Source organism: Loxodonta africana, chromosome 18 (assembly GCF_030014295.1).
Source record: "Loxodonta africana isolate mLoxAfr1 chromosome 18, mLoxAfr1.hap2, whole genome shotgun sequence".
NCBI classification, from domain to species: domain Eukaryota; kingdom Metazoa; phylum Chordata; class Mammalia; order Proboscidea; family Elephantidae; genus Loxodonta; species Loxodonta africana.
Genome location: NC_087359.1, coordinates 77,437,046 through 77,456,305, shown reverse-complemented (window position 1 = coordinate 77,456,305; position 19,260 = coordinate 77,437,046). Strand labels below are relative to the sequence as shown.

Here is a 19,260-nt window from a genome sequence, read left to right as displayed (position 1 = left end):
ATCAAAGACCACAGCCTTCAGTATGGACTGCACCTCAACATAAAGAAAACAAAAATCCTCACAACTGGACCAATAAGCAACATCGTCATAAACAAAGTAAAGACTAAAGTTGTCAAGGATTTTATTTTACTTGGGTCCACAATCAACAGCCACGGAAGCAGCAGTCCAGAAATCAAGACGCATTGCCTATGGCAAATCTGCAGCAAAGGACCTCTTCAAAGTGTTGAAAAGCAAAGATGTCACCCTGAAAACTAAGGTGCGCCTGACCCAAGCCACGGTATTTTCAATCGCATCATATGCATGTGAAACCTGGACAATGAATAAGTAAGACCGAAGAATTGATACCTTTGAATTGTGGTGTTGGCAAATACTGAATAAAAACCTGTCTTGGAAGAACCACCAGAATGCTCCTTAGAAGCAAGGATGGCGAGACTGCATCTTACGTACTTTGGAGATGTTATCAGGAGGCATCAGTCCCTGGAGAAGGATATCAGGCTCGGTAAAGTACAGGGTGAGCAGAAAAGAGTAAGACCCTCAACCAGATGGATTGACACAGCGGCTGGAACAAGGAGCTCAAGCTAACAATAGTAAGGATGGCGCAGGACCAGGAAGTGTTTCCTTCTGTGATGCCCAGGGAGCTGACTGGAAGGCACCCAACAGCCTAACAGCAACACCTTCCCTACTCTGACCTGGAAGAACTGGGGGCAGGGCCCAAGAGGAGGCTGATTTTAGGAGCCACCAAGAAAGTATTTCATCGAGCATGAGGGAATCCAGGAGACTTAACTGCTCCAACCTACAGTCACGTGAGAGAAAGCGACTCCGTGCCCACCCGATAAGCGGAAGGGTCTAGCTCTCCTTCAAAAACGATATCCTAATCACGTGCACGGGGCCCTGGTGGCACAGCGGTTAAGAGGTACGGCCGCTAACCACAAGGCTGGTAGTTCGAGTCCAACAGCCGTTCCTTAGAAACCCAAGGGGGCAGTTCTCTGTCCTATAAGGTCGCTGTGAGTCGGGGTCGACTCGTCAGCAATGCGTTTTAATCACGCGGAGACAGAGTTGTCTCTCAGTCTCTGCTTCTGGGCAAGAACTATCATTTGGAACATGTATCCTTAAGTTTTACAACGGAAATAAAAATCAGCTAAAGCTCCTAAGCGTTAGCGCTAAATAATTTATCTCCTTACATTTACTTCTCATAACAGCGATATTAAGTGGTTATTGAAGATTTAAAACTCCAAGAGGCTGACTTGCCTAAAGGTACAGCTCCTAATTGGTGGAGGCGGGACTCGAACCGGCCAGCGCAACTCCAAACTCCAAGCTTTTTCAGGCAAGGCGCTTCCGGAAGTCCCGCCCCCGGTGAGGGCTTACGTCCCGAAAAGGCCGAATCGGAGGAAGCAGGAAAGGGAAGAGGGGCGGCGGCTTAGGACGCTCTAGCCTTCCTCCTCTCTATAGCCCCCGCCCGTGACAAGGCCCGAGCGGCAAGGCTCCTCGCTATTGGATGCGCTGCCTCGAGTAGGCGGGCCTCGCCGTTCGCGGCTTGCTGATTGGCCAGACCCGCCATGCGAGCGGAGCGGCGGTACTCGTGGCCGCCGACGGTGGTGCCGGGCCCTTCCGAGCTCCGAGGGACGCAGGTGCATGTGGGCTCTACGCTCGCTGCTGCGGGCCGCGGCTGGGGGCACCATGTCGCAGGGGCCCGCCCGCCGCCAGCGGCCGGCCAAGGACGCGCTGCGGCACCTACGCACGCGGGAGAAGCGTGGTCTGTCGTGGGAGCCCGGGGGCCCGAACACCGTGTACCTGCAGGTGGTGGCGGCCGGCAGCCGGGACGCGGGCGCTGCGCTCTATGTGTTCTCCGAGTACAACCGGTCAGTGCGCCGCGCTGGGCACACGGCCGGGCCTGGCGGCGCCCGCTGACCCGGCTCCGCCCCAGCCCAGCCGGCCGGGCCCTCTGTGCTGTGCAGCCCGGGGCCATCGCAGCACCTCTCTGGGCTTGTGTTTCCTCTGCCCGTGTTGTTTCCTTACCCGCGTGGGATCCCACTGTTGGCGCGGTTCTGGGCCTTTTCGGGGGAGGGGGGCGGTCTTAGATTCCTGACCTGTGTGCGCCAGTGAAGAAGCCCTGGTGCCGCAGTGGTTAAAGCGCTTGACAGCTAACCGAGAAGTCGGCGGTTCGAAATCACCAGTGGCTCGGCGGGAGAAAGATGTGGCAGTCAGGCTTCTCGCCTGGGCGGTGCTGCCTTAAGAAGCCATCGTGCTGAGGTGGAGGCTCCTGCCTGAGAGCCGGTCATACTGCCAGGGTTTACGTTGCCTGCTGAGAGTCAGTGAGCGCCGGGGCGCATGCAGCCTTGAAGTGAAATTAGAAAAAATGGAAAACCGGAGACCCCTGTGCACTGGAAAGTCCACAGTAAATTCTAGAACTCTGGACTGGATTCTAACTAATACTCAAAATACCGTTCTTTGTGTTATTCTCACCTACCTGAATTTTCTTACGTTTACCTACATGGAACAAGTCAGGTAGATCAGATGTGTTTGAGACGGCCTTGGTGAAGGGTCTGTGGAGGACGGAATCACACGGAATCACAGCCTGGGAGCAGACCTGAGCTCTCTCGTGTTTGGTTCTCCAGAATGGCTTGTCAGCTTTGCAGTTCAGCAGTAACCCTAGGTGGACTCTGACCCACACATCTGTGTCTTAGCTTTTCTCCCATTCTTAATGGTTTATTCTATTTTTTTTTCCTGCTCCTCGTTTTTATTTATATGTATTTTTTCACTTATATGATTCTTATTAGCACAACAGACCCTTTTTCTATGGGGGGGATTCGGGCACCCTGATGTACAGGTTTTGTGTTTGAACGGAGCCGTGGGCAGCGGTGCAGTCAGGCCCCTCCTGTAAGTGAGCTGTGACCATCCTGTGTACCGGGCATTGCTCTCAGTGGAGCCGGGGAAGGCTGTATGAAAATAGCTAACTTCTTTTTTTTTTTAAAGTAACTGAAACATGTTAATAAGTTTTAATCAGCTTGTTAAATGGTTGTCTGTATGGGTGGTGGAATTAGAGAGGGTTTTGATTTTTTTCTACCTGTGTCTCAGGTCCTCTGGAAAGCCAACACCAAGGTGGAATTAGAAGTGCTAGAGATTCCCTGGGGAAATGCCTGTGAAAGTCACAGGGGCAGAGAGCAGGAGTAGAGGGGAGGGCCTTTGTGCACTTTGCAGGTCTGGCCTCTGTGAAAGGAGGGAGGGCAGGAAGAGCACCAGCTGCAGCAGCCCTGAGAAGGGTCCTGCTGCGCCAGGGAGCAGTGGCCCAGCTTGGTGCCCCGCTGTGCTCGGGCTCTGCACGGAGCAGCTGGGCAGAGTGTGGCGTGGGCCGGAGGGCCATCAGCTCACTGCTGCACCCATGGCAGGGTCTCTTGGGAAGGGAGAGCTGGGGCATGCCTCCCAGCCTGGCACAGTCTGTCTGTGCAAGTTCTCCATCTTCTCCTTGAGTTTGTGTCACTTTACAAAGCAAAAAGCCCCACTCTTCCTTCCAGGTACCAAGGGAAGGCTGATGCCCCTGTGGCCCTGGTGGTTCACCTGGCCCCAGAATCTGTGTTCTTGGACAGTAGATACCAGCAGTGGATGGAGAGGTATGGAGCCCTGCCCAGCGGCTCACAGGGCAGCTGTGCTGGTTGTCCAGGAGTTCCCATTGCTCCTTCCTTCTCGCTGTGTTTACTCACGTGCTACCTACCCATCCTTCAGCTCCTGCTGCATGTTCTCAGGCCCCAGCTCTCTGGGATGACCGCCTTCTTGGAAGTCCAGGAGCACCCCCTGTACCCCTCCTGTGAGGAAATCCTGCCCCAGGGTGGCAGAGTGTGCATGTGTCTGTGTGCAGCTTGGCTATGGCAAGGGTTCAATTTCACACCAACACACACTCTATACTCAGTCTCTGAATACCGCCTTTTTGTTGATGATTTTACGTGTGAATCCTAAAGAATCGACTGGAGAGCATACAGTGATAGCTTCTGTTTATCGAGTGCTTGCTGTGTGTCAGGCAGCATGTTAAATACTTTATAGTTCTATTTTGTTTAATCTTTAGATGCTACCCAAATTTAGTAAGTGGAAAGAGTGTTTGTTTTACTTTTTTCCTCTTGGCTTCGTCGGCCAAGGCTGGCGTCAGGTGGGCAGGATTCTCTGAGTTAAACTTAGGGGAGAGAGTAAGCGTGGGTCTACTCCTGCCTCCCCTCCTGTTTCTCCCCATACATCTCCCTTCATCTCCCTCCCCATAAGCCCGGCAGTCTCTTGCTGCTCAGCTCTCTCCGTTCCTGTAGGGCTTGAGTCTTAACATACACTCTCTGCCTTCCTCTCACTGTGCCTTTTCTGCTTCCACCCCATTCTCCATTTTGTTTTTGCATCACTGTCGATAGGCCCAAACATCTTCGTTTTTCTTGTTTTTCCCAGCACTCTTCTCAGCACATCCTGAAGATAGCAGGTGTGTGGAGACAGAAGGAGCAGAATTACATTTGGCCATTTTGTCCCTGACACTCTGTGAACACTTCCTAATCCCCAGTGCTGCCCACTAGATGAAATGTCCCCTAAAGCGTGCTGCCAACGGCGGGTCTTTTGTCTTAGGTTTGGGCCTGACACACAGCACCTGATCCTGAATGAGAACTGTACGTCAGTTCACAACCTCCACAGCCACAAGATTCAGACGCAGCTCAACCTCATCCACCCCAGCATCTTCCCCCCCGCTCGCCGACCTCCACCATTAGGTGGCGTCACAGGGTAGCCCGGTTGGCTCGGCTCCTGCACTTTCTTTCTCCCCATGGAGTGTGTTTGTGTTTCTGTCTCTTCAGGGAGAAGGTACTGCTTTCCGCGTGCCCGCCGTGCGGGCTGAATGTCTCCTCAAATATCAGCTCCGGCCCAGGAGGGAGTGGCAGCGGTCAGTGCGGGGCGATCCAGTGTCATGGCCATGGTTGGGTCAGCAGACTTTCTGTATAGGCCTGGATAGAAAATATTTTAGGCTTTGTGGGCCATTCTGTCTCTGTCGTAACTCTTCATCTGCCATTGTAGCAGCAAAGAGCCACAGAAAGCACATAAATAAAGGGATATGGCTGTGTTCCAAGACTGAGTTACAAAAACAGACTGACCCTAGTCCAGGTTGAGGTAGGGGGACTGGGGCCAGCGACTGTCCTTCTCTACAGCTGTTCCCCTGGTTAGTAACAGCGATACACGCTTCTTGTTTTACTACATAGAAAACAGGGGACGGGTGAGGAAGCAGATCAGGCACCCAGAATCGCATCACCCAGAGATAACGATTGTTGATATGTTTTTGACTTTGTCTTTGTGAGGCTGTAGTAGAAAAACGTCTTCTCCTGCATCATTAGTCTCCAGTAATGAGGTTTTTTATTGGTATTTCAGGAAGGGAGGTTTACTTATTTGGGATGTTACCGAGTCTTAGCTATTTTTCTGAAACAGTAAATGTCTTTAATATAAAGGTATGAATGGAACTCTGTTCCCTTAGGGTAATTCCTAGACGTGGGATTGCTGGATCAGAGTGAAAGTTTTTTAAGATGTTTGAGCCATATAAATTGTCGTCCGGGAAAGCTCTACCAGTTTGTATTCCAGCTAGTAATGTGAGAAAATGCCACAGGTCTTTATTTTAATTTTTAAAATCTGAACCTTGAATAATTTGAAGTTCCCTGTCTGCTCCACAGTGTCTGCATTAGGATAGACCATGTTCTGCAGTATTACTGGATGTGTGTGTGCTCCTGTGGCTGAGCTGTCAGGCTCTTTAAGAACTATGTGGTAGCGTGATTCAGGACAACACACGACGACATCCTGGGGTTGAAGAACCTTTTGGCCCTTTGTCAACATCTGCACAGGCTGGTCTGCAGAGCACTGACTAACAACCTAGCAACATGTGGATTCACTGTGTACTTGTTAAAAAATACAATCCCTGGGTCCTGCCCCAGGCCTAGAAACCCTGGGGATGCAGTGGTTAAGAGCTATGGCTGCTAACCGAAAGGTCGGCGGTTTGAATCCACCAGGCGCTCCTTGGAAAGGGGCAGGTTTACCTGGTCCTTTAGGGTTGCTATGAGTTGGAATCCTTGGTGGCAACATTTTTCTTTTTTTTTGGCCCCCCCAAAATCAAATCCAAATCCATTGCAGTTGAATCAACTCTGACTCATAGCGACCCTACAGGACAGCGTAGAACTGCCCCACAGGGTTTCCAAGGAGCACCGGCTGAATTAGAATCCTGAGGGTTAGGCCAGGGACTTGTTCAAGCTCCCAGGTGATTTTAATGCTCAGCCAGGTTGAGATTCACTGGTCCAGGGCCTCGCTCCTCAGTGTGGTCAGGACCAGCATCATCTGGGGTCCTGCTAGAAAGGCTGAATCTCAGCACCCCCAGCCCCAGCCCCTGAATCAGGCTCTGCGCTTTAATAAGGTTCCCAGTTGAATAGTAGTGCGCATTAAGAGCCACCGCTCTCAGGCTGTGCTTCTCAGCCCTGGACGATTTCCGCCCGGGGACACTGGGCATTTCTGAAGACTTTTTCATTACCACAGTTGGTGGGGGCACAGGTGCTACTGGCGTTTAGTGAGAAGAGGCCAGGGATGCTGCTGAACATCCTACAGTGCACAGGACAGCCCCCACAAAGAAGGGTCCCCCTCAGACGTCATTCGCCTGCAGTTCACAAGCCCTGTCTAGTGTGCAGAGTGTCCTCTAGCTGTCAGGCTCTGAGGCTGAGTGGTGCTCTAAGGAGCTGAGCTGTACAGAACTTGCTCTGACGCCACCGCTTAGCTTAGAAAGGCCCCAAAATGCAGTAGAACGGAATTGCTTTCTGCAGATTGTTTCCATTTAATTTATTCAGGATATCCAGTTTGGCTTTTGCTTGAGACCCTGTGCCACCTTGGTCACCTGAGATGCTTTCTCCCCGCAGGGATGCTGTTCTTACTTGCAATCCTGATGAATTCACAGCCGAGGCCCTGGAGCTCCCCAACTTCCAGGAGAGCGTGCAGGAGTCCAGGAAGAGTGTGCAGGATGGTCCCACCCCAGCAGGTGAGCAGGAGCCCACTGACGGCCTCTCCCCTGGCTCTGCCCTCCCACATGGGCTTCATGGTATTGCAGAGTCCTGCCAAAGCACATTCTGCCCTGATTTATTTCTTCAATGCAGTGTTTCTCTGCTTTGACTATACGTTAGAATGATGCAAGGAGGCGGGAAGCTTTAAAAATACCAGCCCCTGCCCCCATCCCAGACCAGTTAATCCAGGTTCTAGGCCTGGATCAGTCCTGGGTCTAGTCCTGGATCTTGTCCTGGGTCTAGGCCTAGATCTTTGCACATGTTATTATAATACTTTACTTTGTCTTCTCGAGAGGCCCTTTGAAATCTTCTGTTCAGTTCTTTTACTTCATCAATTCTTCCTTTTGCTTTAGCTGCTCGACGCTCAAGAGCAAGTTTCAGAGTCTCCTCTGACATCCATCTTGGTCTTTTCTTTCTTTCCTGTCTTTTCAGTGACCTCTTGCTTTCTTCATGGATGATGTCCTTGATGTCATTCCACAACTCGTCTGGTCTTCGGTCACTAGGGCAAGCTTGCCTTCATCCCAAAATGCAGAGATGGAGTAAATGCTTTGACTCAAAACCAGAAGCCATTAGATGGTTCTCAGTTAAATGGTTGTTTTCTTCGAAGCATTTTTTTTCAACCCTTATTTTCATCCTGTGCTTGTTTCTGTACTTTTTGCTAACATTCCTCCATGAAATGACTCCAGGGCTGGGTACGTGGATAGTGACTAGCACAGAGATCATCTGTTCCAGGCGGATGAAGGGGAAGTTCAAGAGAAAGGCAGCCCCTGTCTGAAGTTGTCCATGGCCTGCTTGAAAAGGGCCCTCTGTGGCCTCAGCTGAGAGCACGCTCATCTGTCAGGTGGCTTGCAGTGACCCGAGGGTTTGCATCTGGTTATTCGAGTACTCTTTCCTTGATTAGTGACTGCCATTTAAATTGCATTTCTTCGTAAGAATGATTCTGGAGCTCTCCGGTGATAGACTTGAACTTTTTTTTTTTTTTTCATTTTTATTGTGCTTTAAGTGAAAGTTTACAAATCAGGTCAGTCTTTCATACAAAAATTTATATACACCTTGCTATATACTCCTAGTTGCTCTCCCCGTAATGAGACAGCACACTCCTCCTTTCCACTCTGTTTTCATGTCCATTCGGCCAGCTTCTGACCCCCTCTACCTTCTCATCTCCCCTCCAGACAGGAGCTGCCCACATAGTCTCATGTGTCTACTTTATCCAAGAAGCTCATTCTTCACCAATATCATCTTCTATCCCATAGTCCATTCCAATCCCTGTCTGAAGAGTTGGCTCTGGGAATGGTTCCTATCCTGGGCTAATGGAAGGTCTGGGGACCATGACCACCAGGTCCTTCTAGTCTCAGACCATTAAGTCTGGTCTTTTTACAAGAATTTGGGGTCCGCATCCCACTCCTTTCCTGCTCCCTCAGGGTTCCTCTGTTGAGTTCCCTGTCAGGGCAGTCATCGGTTGTAGTTCTTCTCGTCTCAGGCTAATGTAGTCTCTGGTTTATGTGGCCTTTTCTTTCACTTGGGCTCATAATTACCTTGTGTCTTTGGTGTTCTTCATTCTGGTTTGCTTCAGGTGGGTTGAGACCAATTGATGCATCTTAGAAAGCCACGTGCTAGCGTTTTAAGACCCCAGACGCCACAGAATGTTCCCTTAATAGATTTTTTTTATCCCAGTTGACTTAGATGTCCCCTGAAACCATGGTCCCCAAAACCCTGCCCTTACTGTGCTGGCCTTTGAAGCATTTGGTTTATTCAGGAAACTTCCTTGATTTTGGCTTAGTCCAGTTTTGCTGGCCTCTCCTATATTGCATGTCGTCTTTTCCTTCACCTAAAATACCTCTTATCTACTATTTAATTAGTGAATACCCCTTCCCTCCTTTCTTCCCTCCCTCCACAGTCTTATAACCATCAAAGAATATTTTTTTCTCTGTTTAAACTATTTCTTGAGTTCTTATAATAGTGGTCTCAGACAACATTTGTCCTTTTCGAACTGACTAATTTCACTCAGCAAAATGCCTTCCAGATTTCTCCATGTTCTGAAATGATTCACAGATTCACCATTGTTCTTTATCAATTTGTGGTATTCCATTGTGTGAATATACCATAATTTATTTATCCGTTCACCTACTGATGGGCATCTTGGTTGCTTCCATCTTTTTGCTATTGTAAACAGTGCTGCAGTGAACATGGGTGTGCATATATCTGTTCGTGTAAAGGCTCTTACTTCTCTAGGCTATAGTCGAAGGAGTGGGATTGCTGGATCGTATGGTAGTTCTATTTCTAGCTTTTTAAGGAAGTGCAAAATCGACTGCCAAAGTGGTTGTACCATTTGACATTCCCACCAGCAGTGTATAAGTGTTCCAGTCTCTCCACAACTTCTCCAACATTATTTTGTGTTTTTTGGATTCATGCTACCCTTGTTGGAGTGAGATGGAGTCTCATTGTAGTTTCGATTTGTTTTTCTCTAATGGCTAAGATTGTGAGCATTTCCTAATGTATCTTTTAGCTACCTGAATGTCTTTTTCAGTGAAGTGTCTGTTCATGTCCTTTGCACATTTTTAAACTGGGTTATTTGTCTTTTTGCAGTATCATGTAGCTTTTAGAGATCAGACGTTGATTGGAAATGTTATAGCTAAAAACTTTTTCCCAGTCTGTACATAATGTTTTTACCACTTTTGGTGAAGTCTTTGGTTGAGCATAGGTATTTGATTTTTAGGAGCTCCCAGTTATCTTGTTTCTCTTGTGTTTGTGCATTGTTACTAATATTTTGTATACCGTTTATGCCATGTATTAGGGCTCCTAGCATTGTCCCTATCTTTTTCTTCCATAATCTTTATTGTTTTAAATTTTATATTTAGGTCTTTGATCCATTTTGAGTTCATTTTTGTGCATGGTGTGAGGTATGGGTCTTATTTCATTTTCTGCAGATAGATATCCAGTTAAGCCAGCACCATTTGTTAAACAGACTGTCTTTTCCCCATTTAATGGACTTTGGGTCCTTTGTGAAATATCAGCTGCTCATATGTGGGTGGATTTATTTCTGGATTCTCAATTCTGTTCCATTGGTCTGTGTACCTGTTGTTGTATCAGTACCAGGCTGTTTTGACTACTGTGGTGGTATAATAGGTTCTAAAATCAGATAGAGTGAGGCCTCGCAAGTTTGTTCTTCTTTTTCAGTAATGCTTTACTTATCCAGGGCCTCTTTCCCTTCCATATTAAGTTGGTGATTTGTTTCTCCGTCTCATTACAAAATGTCATTGGAATTTGGATCGGAATTGAATTGTATCTACAGATGGCTTCTGGTAGAAAAGACAGTTTTACAATGTTAAGTCTTCCTATCCGTGAGCAAGGTATGTTTTCCACTTACATAGGTTTCTTTTGGTTTCTTGTAGTAGTGTCTTGTAGTCTTTTAGGTCTCTGGTAAGATTTATTCCTGAGTATTTTATCTTCTTGGGGGCAACTGTAAGTGCTATTGATTTGGTGATTTCCTCTTCGATGTTCTTTTTGTTGGTGTAGAGGAATCCAACTGATTTTTGTACGTTTATCTTGTATCCTGATACCCTGCTGAATTCTGTCAGTTTCAGTAGTTTTCCTGAGGATTCTTTAGGGTTTTCTGTGTATAAGATCATGTCATTTGGAAATACAGATACTTTTACTTCTTCCTTGCCAATCTGGATGCCCTTTATTTCTTTATCTAGCCTAATTGCTCTGGCTAGGACTTCCAGTACAATGTTGAATAAGAGTGGTGATAAAGGGCACCCTTATCTGGTTCCCGATTTCAGTGGGAATGCTTTCAGGCTCTCTCCATTTAGGGTGATGTTGGCTGTTGGCTTTGTAGAAATGCTCTTTATTATGTTGAAGAATTTTCCTTCTATTCCTATTTTGCTGAGTTTTTATCATGAATAGGTGTTGAACTTTGTCAAATGCCTTATATGCATCAATTGATAAGATCATGTGCTTCTTTTGTTTCATTTATATGATGGATTACATGAATTGTTTTTTTAATGTTGAACCATCCCCGTATACCTGGTATGAATCCCATTTGGTCATGGCGAATTATTTTTTTGATATGTTGTTGAATTCTATTGGCTGGAATTTTGTTGAGGATTTTTGCATCTAAGTTCATGAGGGATATAGGTCTGTAATTTTCCTTTTTGTGGTGTCTTTACCTGGTTTTGGTATCAGGGATGTGCTGGCGTTATGGAATGAATTTGGGAGTATTCCATCCTTTTCTATGCTCTGAAATAAATACCTTTAGTAGGAGTGGTGATAACTCTTCTCTGAAGGTTTGGTAGAACTCTGCAGTGAAGCCCTCCAGGCCAGGGCTTTTTTATTATTGGGAGTTTTTTGATTACCTTTTCAGTCTCTTCTTTTGTTATGTGTTTATTTAGTTGTTCTACCTCTGTTTGTGTTAGTTTACGTGGGTAGTGTGTTTCCCGAAATTCATCCATTTCTTTTAGGTTTTCAAATTTGTTAGAGTACAATTTTTCATAGTAATCTGCAATGGTTCTTTTAATTTCAGTTGGATCTGTTGTGATATCACCCATCTTATTTCTTATTCAGTTTATTTGCTTCCTCTCCCATTTTTCTTTTGTGAGTCTGGCCGATGGTTTATCAATTTGGTTAATTTTTTCAGAGAACCACCTTTTGGTCTTCTTAACTCTTTCAGTTGTTTTTCTATTTTCTATTTCATTTAATTCTGCTCTAATTTTTATTTTTTGCTTTCTTCTGGTGCCTGAGGGTTTCTTTTGTTGCTGTCTTTCTATTTGTTCAAATTGTAGGGATAATTCTTTGATTTTGGCCCTTTCTTCTTTTTGGATGTGTGCATTTATTGATATAAATTGACCTCTGACTACTGCTTTAGCCATGTCCCAAAGGCTCTGATAGGAAATGTTTTCATTCTCCTTGAAGTCTATGAATTTCTTTATTCCATCGTTAATGTCTTCGATAACCCAGTCTTTTTTGAGCAGGGTATTGTTCAGTTTCCAAGTGTTTGATTTCTTTTCCCTGCTTTTTCTGTTATTGATTTCTACTTTTATGGCCTTATGGTCAGAGAAGATGCTTTGTAATATTTCGATGTTTTGGATTCTGCTAGGGCTTGCTTTATAACCTAATATGTGGTCTATTCTAGAGAATGTTCCATGTGCACTAGAAAAGGAACTATACTTGGCCGCTGTTGGGTGGAGTATTCTGTATATGTGTATAAGATCGAGTTGGTTGATTGTGGCATTTAGATCTTGGCTTTATTGAGCTTCTTTCTGGATATTCTGTTCTTCGCCGAAAGTGTTGTGTTGAAGAGAATTGAGCTTTTGATTCCAGATGTTAAATATTTTATTTTTTCATGTTTAATCTTCTCACAGTTTGATTCCTGCCAAATGCCTTCAGAAAGGGGTTGAGGACACCTGTCCCATAGTTGAAACACTGATTAGCTCTCTGTTGGAAACGTGTGATTTGGAAAAGGTAAAGAGTGTCGTGTGGGTACTGGGGAGGGCAACCTGGACAGAGCCACAGAGCCCTCACCCTGCCCCTGTGTTCCAGACCTGCCTGGTTCAGCACTGCAGGCATCCATTCGGCTGTGCGCTGGTGCACACGTATGGCTAGAATGTGGTCTATTCAGGGGACACCATGCCCTGTGATGCCCTGGTCCAGATGGGTGAGTAGAGGTCACTTTGGGGCGTGTGGGCTAGTTTGTACGTCAGCAGCGGCGGCAGAGTTGGGTCCCCACCCTGGCAGTTTCTGGGTGTCACTGCCACACACAGACAAGTCACAGGACGTAGGAAACTGTTGTTGAACCCTGGGCTGTGTGCTTCTCATGCTGGGACTCTGTTCTGATGCCCGTGTGTTCTATAGGGAAAGATGCCACCCGCCTCGTACATGAAGCCACTTTGGAAGATGGTTTAGAAGAGGAAGCGGTGGAAAAGACACACAGGTAACACAGGCCCTCTTGTTCCTTATCACCCACTCTTCCCCCCACCCCTCACCAACTTCTGCCACGTGGAACCTTTGAGGAGCCTTCTATTGCCGCTTTGGGCATGTGGTTGCCGAGGCCGAGGCAGTTCTCTTATAAATTCTCTGCCTTTATTTATGCAGCGTTCTCTGGGTTCTAGGGTCAAGGGCAGTTTTCGAAAGAATTGGAAATATGCCGGGATAAACTGCAAGACAGGTCAAGGGATTGCCAGGCAAAGTAGGGGAGAAGGCCAAGGGGGAGGGGAGCTGGATCTTGTGTGGTATTTTAATGAAAGCATGCTCTACGCCAAGTACGAAGCCCTGTGTGGGCCTGACTTAGGGGAGTGTGTGGCATCTGGCCCTCAGGAGTTTGTGCTAGCTAACGAGGAACACGTAAGGGGACCTGGCAGCCTCCCAGGAGCGCTGAGCGAGTTTGAGGGCCAGGTCAGTGCCAACTCTCTACTCTGGAGTGAGCTTCAGTTGCATTCTTTCTTCGCAGCACGACTTCCCAGGCTATTGGAGTGGGGATACAGATGAATGCCAAGTTCATCATGCTTAACCACTACAGTCAGCACTACGCCAAGATCCCCCTCTTCAGCCTCGACTTCAATGAGAGTCGGAATCCCCTTTGACCACATGAAGGTCTGTATGTTGTGGGCTATGGAATGGGGGCTGGGACGGCGGACATGGCACAGGGTGGTACATTCTCCCCTCAGGTGCCAGGGCCAGCTGTGTAAGATGTGTCTCACCCAGTGATTCACACCGGGTCACACTCACCACCAGACTGACGGGCGAGGCCTTCTGCTGCAGGGGCAATTCAGAAACCAGCCTCAGTCAGGTCACTGGGGATTACAAAGGCCTCTGCTAGGCCCAGTCCATTCAGTCATTACGAGCCTGGTGGACAGGAGGCGTTCTTCCCCCAGGCCTTCTGGAATGAAGGGTCAGAGAATAAGCCAGGGTTTGTTGTTCGGGGAGCTCAACTGTGAAAGACTGGATTGCCTTTCCCAGGGACCAATATGGCCCCCTTTGCCAGGGCGGGGTGCGTCACCAGCCCCTCTTCTGGTGCTTTGTCAACTCTGTGGTGGGCTGACTGGTGAGGAGAGGGAGTTGGTGCTGCTGTGTGAACAGGTCACTCACAGCTCCATCCCCTCGGGGGTGCTCCTCACCTCCTCACCTCCTCCTTGCCTTAGGTCTGCTTTGGAGACTTTTCCATGGTGCCCAAGCTGATCCCTCCGCTCAAAGCCCTGTTTGCCAGCGACCTTGAGGAGATGGAGGAACACAGGGAGAAGCGGGAGCTACGGCAGCTGCGGGTGGCCCTGCTCTCCAAGGATGAGCCTCTGAGCTCACAGAGCAAGAAGAGGGTGCCCAGGGATGAACCTCTAAGCCCACAGAGCAAGAAGGTCAGAGCCCAGTGAGGGATCAGAGTGACCCGTGTGTGGGCACCAGTGTCTGTTCTCCTGCCAGTCGAAGGCAAAGAGCAGAGCGTGACAAGGACAGCACTCAGGAGTAGACGAGTGATGCTGTGCCCTGGCTGGGCTCCGGGACGAGGACCCATCTGCCAGAGACCCCCTGGGACCTGGGGAGCTGCGGGCACGGAGGCTGCTCAGTGTCCACAGCAAGTGTAACTAATCCCCATGCCAGTCTGCCTTGGAAACATCCTACAGAAATCAGGGCGGCACGCCTCCCCTGCTCCAGTGAAGGTATGCTCTCTGCACCGAGACCAGCCGTCTGCATGGGGAGCTGGAAAGGAAGTCTGAATGTCCAAGACACCCAAACACAATAAAGATTCAGTTTGGAACCCTGCGTTCCCTCGCTTGGCCCTGCTTGTTGTCCTGGTGAGTCCTCTCCTCACTGCAGCCACTGCCACCACTGCCGCCAGGGCCCAGTGTGCCCTGTATGTCCAGCTCTGACTGCAGACAGGCCTTCCCCACTCACTAGCCTAGTTTTTGACAGGACTCGCTCCATGCAGGTCCTCCACACCATTTGGGGGCGCTGGGTGGCTGAAGCAGTGCATTGAGACTCGTCTTCTTTTGGTTTTGGGTGAGACATGGAGCGGTGGACTGGCTCTCCCCCACCCCACAGTGAGAGTCACTGTTTGCCCTTGAGAGTACTGAGAAATCCTGCATTAGGCTGGCTGGCTCCTTTTGGGGTTTAAAAACACTAAGTGCTTGAAAACTGAGATATTTTTCAAAGATCTACCTAGTATTTGTTTGTGGAGAAAGAGCTTTAAAACTCAGGTGATGCGAGAGACGTGAGACCAAGGACTCTGCCTTCCCTGGTGACTCTTGGGGTTCCTCATGGGGCAGCACCTGAGACCTATTTCTGTGCCCCCCACGTGTGTTACTGAAACAAGAAGATAGGCCATGCTCAGGGATGATCAATCTATTTTAATAACATTACTTTTGACAGCTATTTGTACATGTTTTGAAAGGTAACTTTCGACCCCTGGGCTCCATTACAAATTGGGTCCTGAACCGCCCTTGCCAGGAAGTGAGCAAAGCTGTGACATCAGAATTGTGCAAACCCCCCATCCAAGAAGGGTGATTGTACACCATGTTGGGAAAAATAATGAAGCATTTAAACTTTCATTGTATACCTGTACACTGGTTTAGATTGAATGGCTCAAATTAAACAAATATAGATTTCATATGTACAAATATTACATCATATATAGGTATATTATATCTATTTTAAAAGGACAAAATTGTAAATCTTGGTTTTGCATGCATGACCCAAATCTGGTTCTCACTCCCTTAATCCCAAAGTGTGAACAGGCTCCGCAGTGCCCTTCTGGGCCCTCCTGCTAATGGCTGGGATTCATGAGGAGATGAGTGGCAGATGCTGGTGCTCCCTGGGCTGGCTGCCTCTCGTCGACATGCTCTGGGCAACAGAATTATTGCTATTCACTTGTAACCTCCAGAAAGAAGAGCCAGGCTCTGGGCCCACACACCTAGCAAGCTCTGGGGGCCAGAGCTCCTGCCAGAGAGCTAACATTTGTGGGGAAGGGGCGGCTGGGCCCTACTGACAGCCTCAGGATCATTTAAATCCAGAAATATAAAACAATAGGGGTGAAAGGAGCTTCCGCTCATATAAATAAGACTGTTAGGAAGTGACACATACTTGGTTTTAAGCAATTTACTTTTGAGCCATCTGACCAAGGGCAGCCATAAGGTTTTGTCACTGGCTGTGCCCGCACCCCGCCAAGCAGGAGGAAAAGCCAGGTGCCCCAGGATGTCCGGAAGTCCCCCTGTCAGATAAAGCTGATACTGCAGGGCTAGCCATTAGCTGTCGAAGGAAAGACAGCAGCCCCCACGGCTAACCAGCCAGTCGCCCCAGCACCCCTGCCCTGCAGGGGGCCTTTCTGACAAGCAGTCCCGTGGGTGGAGAGAGGCGGGTGCTGCTTGGCCTGGAGGCTGAGAGTGGATCAAGAGGCACAAAGTCAAAAGGCAAAGATCAAACAAAAGGCCCAGGTAACCACCTGAAAGGAACAAACAAAATACGCACCACCGCCACGCACCACCTGGGCCGGAGCTCACACTGAAAATCCAACCTCTCGCTGGCAGTGACAACAAGGAGCCAAGAACATGGCACGCTCACGACGCTCCTGGCAGCGGGCGTCTGGGCACACGTATGTACACGCGGGTTGGGTGGGCGGGAAAGCCGTGTCAGAGGGCGGTGCTCTCAGACTCCTCCTCCGAGTCCCTTTTCTCAGTCACCTAGTGTCGCCGCATGTGCTCCAGGGGGCTCAGGCGGAGCGAGGACCCCAGCTCTACGTGGATAGAGGGGATATCAAAGTGGACAAGATCTGGAAATTGGCAGAGAGAGAGGTGGGTGAACAGAGACGTCCAGCTGAGGAGATGCTCACTGCAGGCAAATACAGCTAGCGCTAAGCAGCAGCGCTCTGCTCGTTTTAGGGGCAGAATATTTAGGGGCTGGTTGAAACCTACTACAGGGTCAGTTTAGGGTCCGACCCGCTCGGCTTCTACCTTGTAAGCCTGGAAGAGCAAGGCATCTGACTCTGCCATGGGCAGAGAGGACTGCCTGAACGGCTCCCCCGGGTTACATCTCAACCCTCCAGCTCAGCCCTTGGCCGGCTCCGCTCCTAGCCTTCATTCAGCCCTGCTGGCCAGCCTAGGTCAGGGGCAGCTCTCAGGGGCGACAGGGAAGGTGGAGCTAGAATGGGAGCTGCTCCAAGACAGCCTTGGGAGGGTTTGCTTTTGTTTTTCAACAAAAGTTTAGTCTGGGAAATACTCCCTTGAGTGCACAGACATTTGGACACTGTCCTAAAAGACATACAAACATGTACACTCTGGGACAAAAGCACCTTCTCCCTCTCCCCACCCCCAAGTGGTCCTCAGAACGCCCTTCCAGCCTGTCTTCGTTCTGCTGGCTGTTCAGGGGAACCTCGGTGGGTTTGAGGCTGGCTCGGCCAATGCCACCTGCTCATCCTGAAGCAGGCAGCTCTGCCTCCTGAAAGGGTGTCTGGGGACCTCTGGGCCTGTCTGTGCCCTCCTTTAGCATGAGGGCCCATTTCTCCTGTGCCTTGCCCTGGCAGGGCATCTAAGGCGGGTGGAGCATCGGTTAAGACCACAAAGCCCCATCTCTGTCAGGAATTAGGAGGGTGGCCTGGTAAATGCTTTACCTTCCCTGTGCCTCAGTGTCCTAAGCAGTCAGATGGGAAGAATAAATGGTGGTAATGAGCTTAAACACGATACTGAGAAAGCGACTAAAGTGTGCCCAGCCCAGAAGGGGCGCGTGGTATCAGCTGTCACTGACATCCTCCAGCCCCTTAAAGAGTGCCCTGAAGGAGAAGGCAGTTCCGGTGGCAGGGGACTAGGGTCCAGGGAGAGAGCCCCGCTGATGTTCACAGGAAGAGGGAAGCTGTGACTGCTAGTTTTGGAGACGTCTCCCGAAGTGTCTGTTAGAAACCTGTCTGTCACTGCCACCGTCCTCCTGCATCAGGCTGCTGTGCAAGACCAGGGGCTGAGAGGGCGCACCCCCGGGAGCCTGGAGGCCAAAGTGGGGAAAGCCCTTCCCTCATCCACTCTGCCCACCCCTCACAGAGGCAGACACCTCATTCCTCCTGGGGTCTTTCCTGCTTTTGCCTCCGTTTATAGGAGCCGACCAGGCAGATACTGGTATAAATGCTCCCAAAATAAATTACTGAGTTGGATGGAAAGTCTCTAGCTGGCGATACACATCGGGGGTGTGGGCGAGGCTCGGGTAAGAATTCTGAGACCGAGGGGCCTCTCTCAGGGTTTGCCGGCTCTGAGCCCAGAGGAAGACAGTTTAGAGATGAAATCTGAGAGTGGAGATCCACAGGTACACCCTTGGATGTTTGCTGGAAGTCCCCGTCCTGAGGACTCGGCCCCAGCGAGGTCCCTGTATCTGCCTGCACCGGCGTGTCCTCCCACAGAGACACTGCCCTGAACAAAGATCTACAGGTGAACCCTCCCTGGGGCACTGAGCACAAAAGCCTTCGGCCAGCGGTCAAGTCACAAAACGGCTTCCTTGTAGGAAGAACAGATCTGGTACCTACCCAAGCTCTAAGCCAAAGGGAGAAGGAATGAGGAATTGAAACTGGTGAAGGAGAAGGGGGAAAAGGGCTCAGCCTATTTGTTAGTCCCTCCACCACAGCTCCTCCTAATGAAAAGGCAAAAAAAAAAAAACAGTGATTCCAAAAAGCCAAATCAGCTCAGGGGCCAGGTGGCTGCTGTGGAAGCTGGGGAGGCAGGAAGAGTGCGGCAGCCCAGCGAGCCACATGCAGAGGGGACGGAGCGGGCGGCCGGCCTGTGAGCTGGCCGGGGGGTGAGGAGGTGAGGCCGGGGCCAGCTTACCCTGAACAGCCCCTCACACGTATCCAACACTGCGTCACTCATGTCACACAGCTGCAAGAACACAATGATAGGATTGGGAGAAAGGAATCAACACGGCCAAACGAGAACGCAACAGAACACTATGACAAGTTCCACGGTCACAGGTGGGCCACACGAAACCCTACGGCTTTTCTCCTGGCTCAGAGACTGGACGTACGGGCCGAGACAGTCTGCTCCCACAAGAATGGGAAAACAAAGCAGAGTGTACGTGGAGGGCGTCACTCACTCTAAGGGTCAGCAGGTCTTCAGCCCACGTGCCGGAACGTAAGTGCTACGTTTTCAGGCAGGTGGAGGGTCATTGTCCCTCAAGTACGTGCCCTCTTCCTGGGTCTTCTACGAGTAATGTCCCCTGCACCCACTGCTCACCCTGTTGCCTGTGATGCCGCCAGTAACACGTC

General features: G+C 49.4%; 1 protein-coding gene across 5 annotated transcripts; it reads left to right on the top strand.

Moving 5' to 3' along the window:
- The first annotated feature begins 1,569 nt into the window (after positions 1 to 1,569).
- On the top strand, positions 1,570 to 14,784 carry LOC100670846 (zinc phosphodiesterase ELAC protein 2-like). Of its 5 annotated transcripts, XM_064271804.1 has the most exons (9): positions 1,570 to 1,859; positions 3,513 to 3,608; positions 4,815 to 4,900; positions 6,900 to 7,018; positions 12,401 to 12,500; positions 12,579 to 12,693; positions 12,891 to 12,969; positions 13,486 to 13,628; positions 14,177 to 14,784. In XM_064271804.1, exons 1-5 carry the CDS (start codon positions 1,633 to 1,635, stop codon positions 12,434 to 12,436), a joined length of 564 nt encoding a protein of 187 aa, XP_064127874.1. In that variant the 5' UTR covers positions 1,570 to 1,632; the 3' UTR covers positions 12,437 to 12,500; positions 12,579 to 12,693; positions 12,891 to 12,969; positions 13,486 to 13,628; positions 14,177 to 14,784. The 5 variants fall into 5 exon arrangements, with proteins under 5 accessions (XP_064127874.1, XP_064127876.1, XP_064127875.1 ...); XM_064271806.1 differs by lacking the exon at positions 3,513 to 3,608; XM_064271805.1 differs by having other exon boundaries at positions 4,815 to 4,938; positions 12,401 to 12,693.
- The last annotated feature ends 4,476 nt before the right edge of the window (positions 14,785 to 19,260 follow it).

Excerpts from the sequence above, each read along its gene's own strand:
- LOC100670846 (XM_064271803.1), top strand. The coding sequence starts at position 1,633 with ATGTGGGCTCTACGCTCGCTGCTGCGGGCCGCGGCTGGGGGCACCATG. Across the intron at positions 1,860-3,512 it reads GTGTTCTCCGAGTACAACCG|GTACCAAGGGAAGGCTGATG; the intron begins GTCAGTGCGCCG and ends TCTTCCTTCCAG.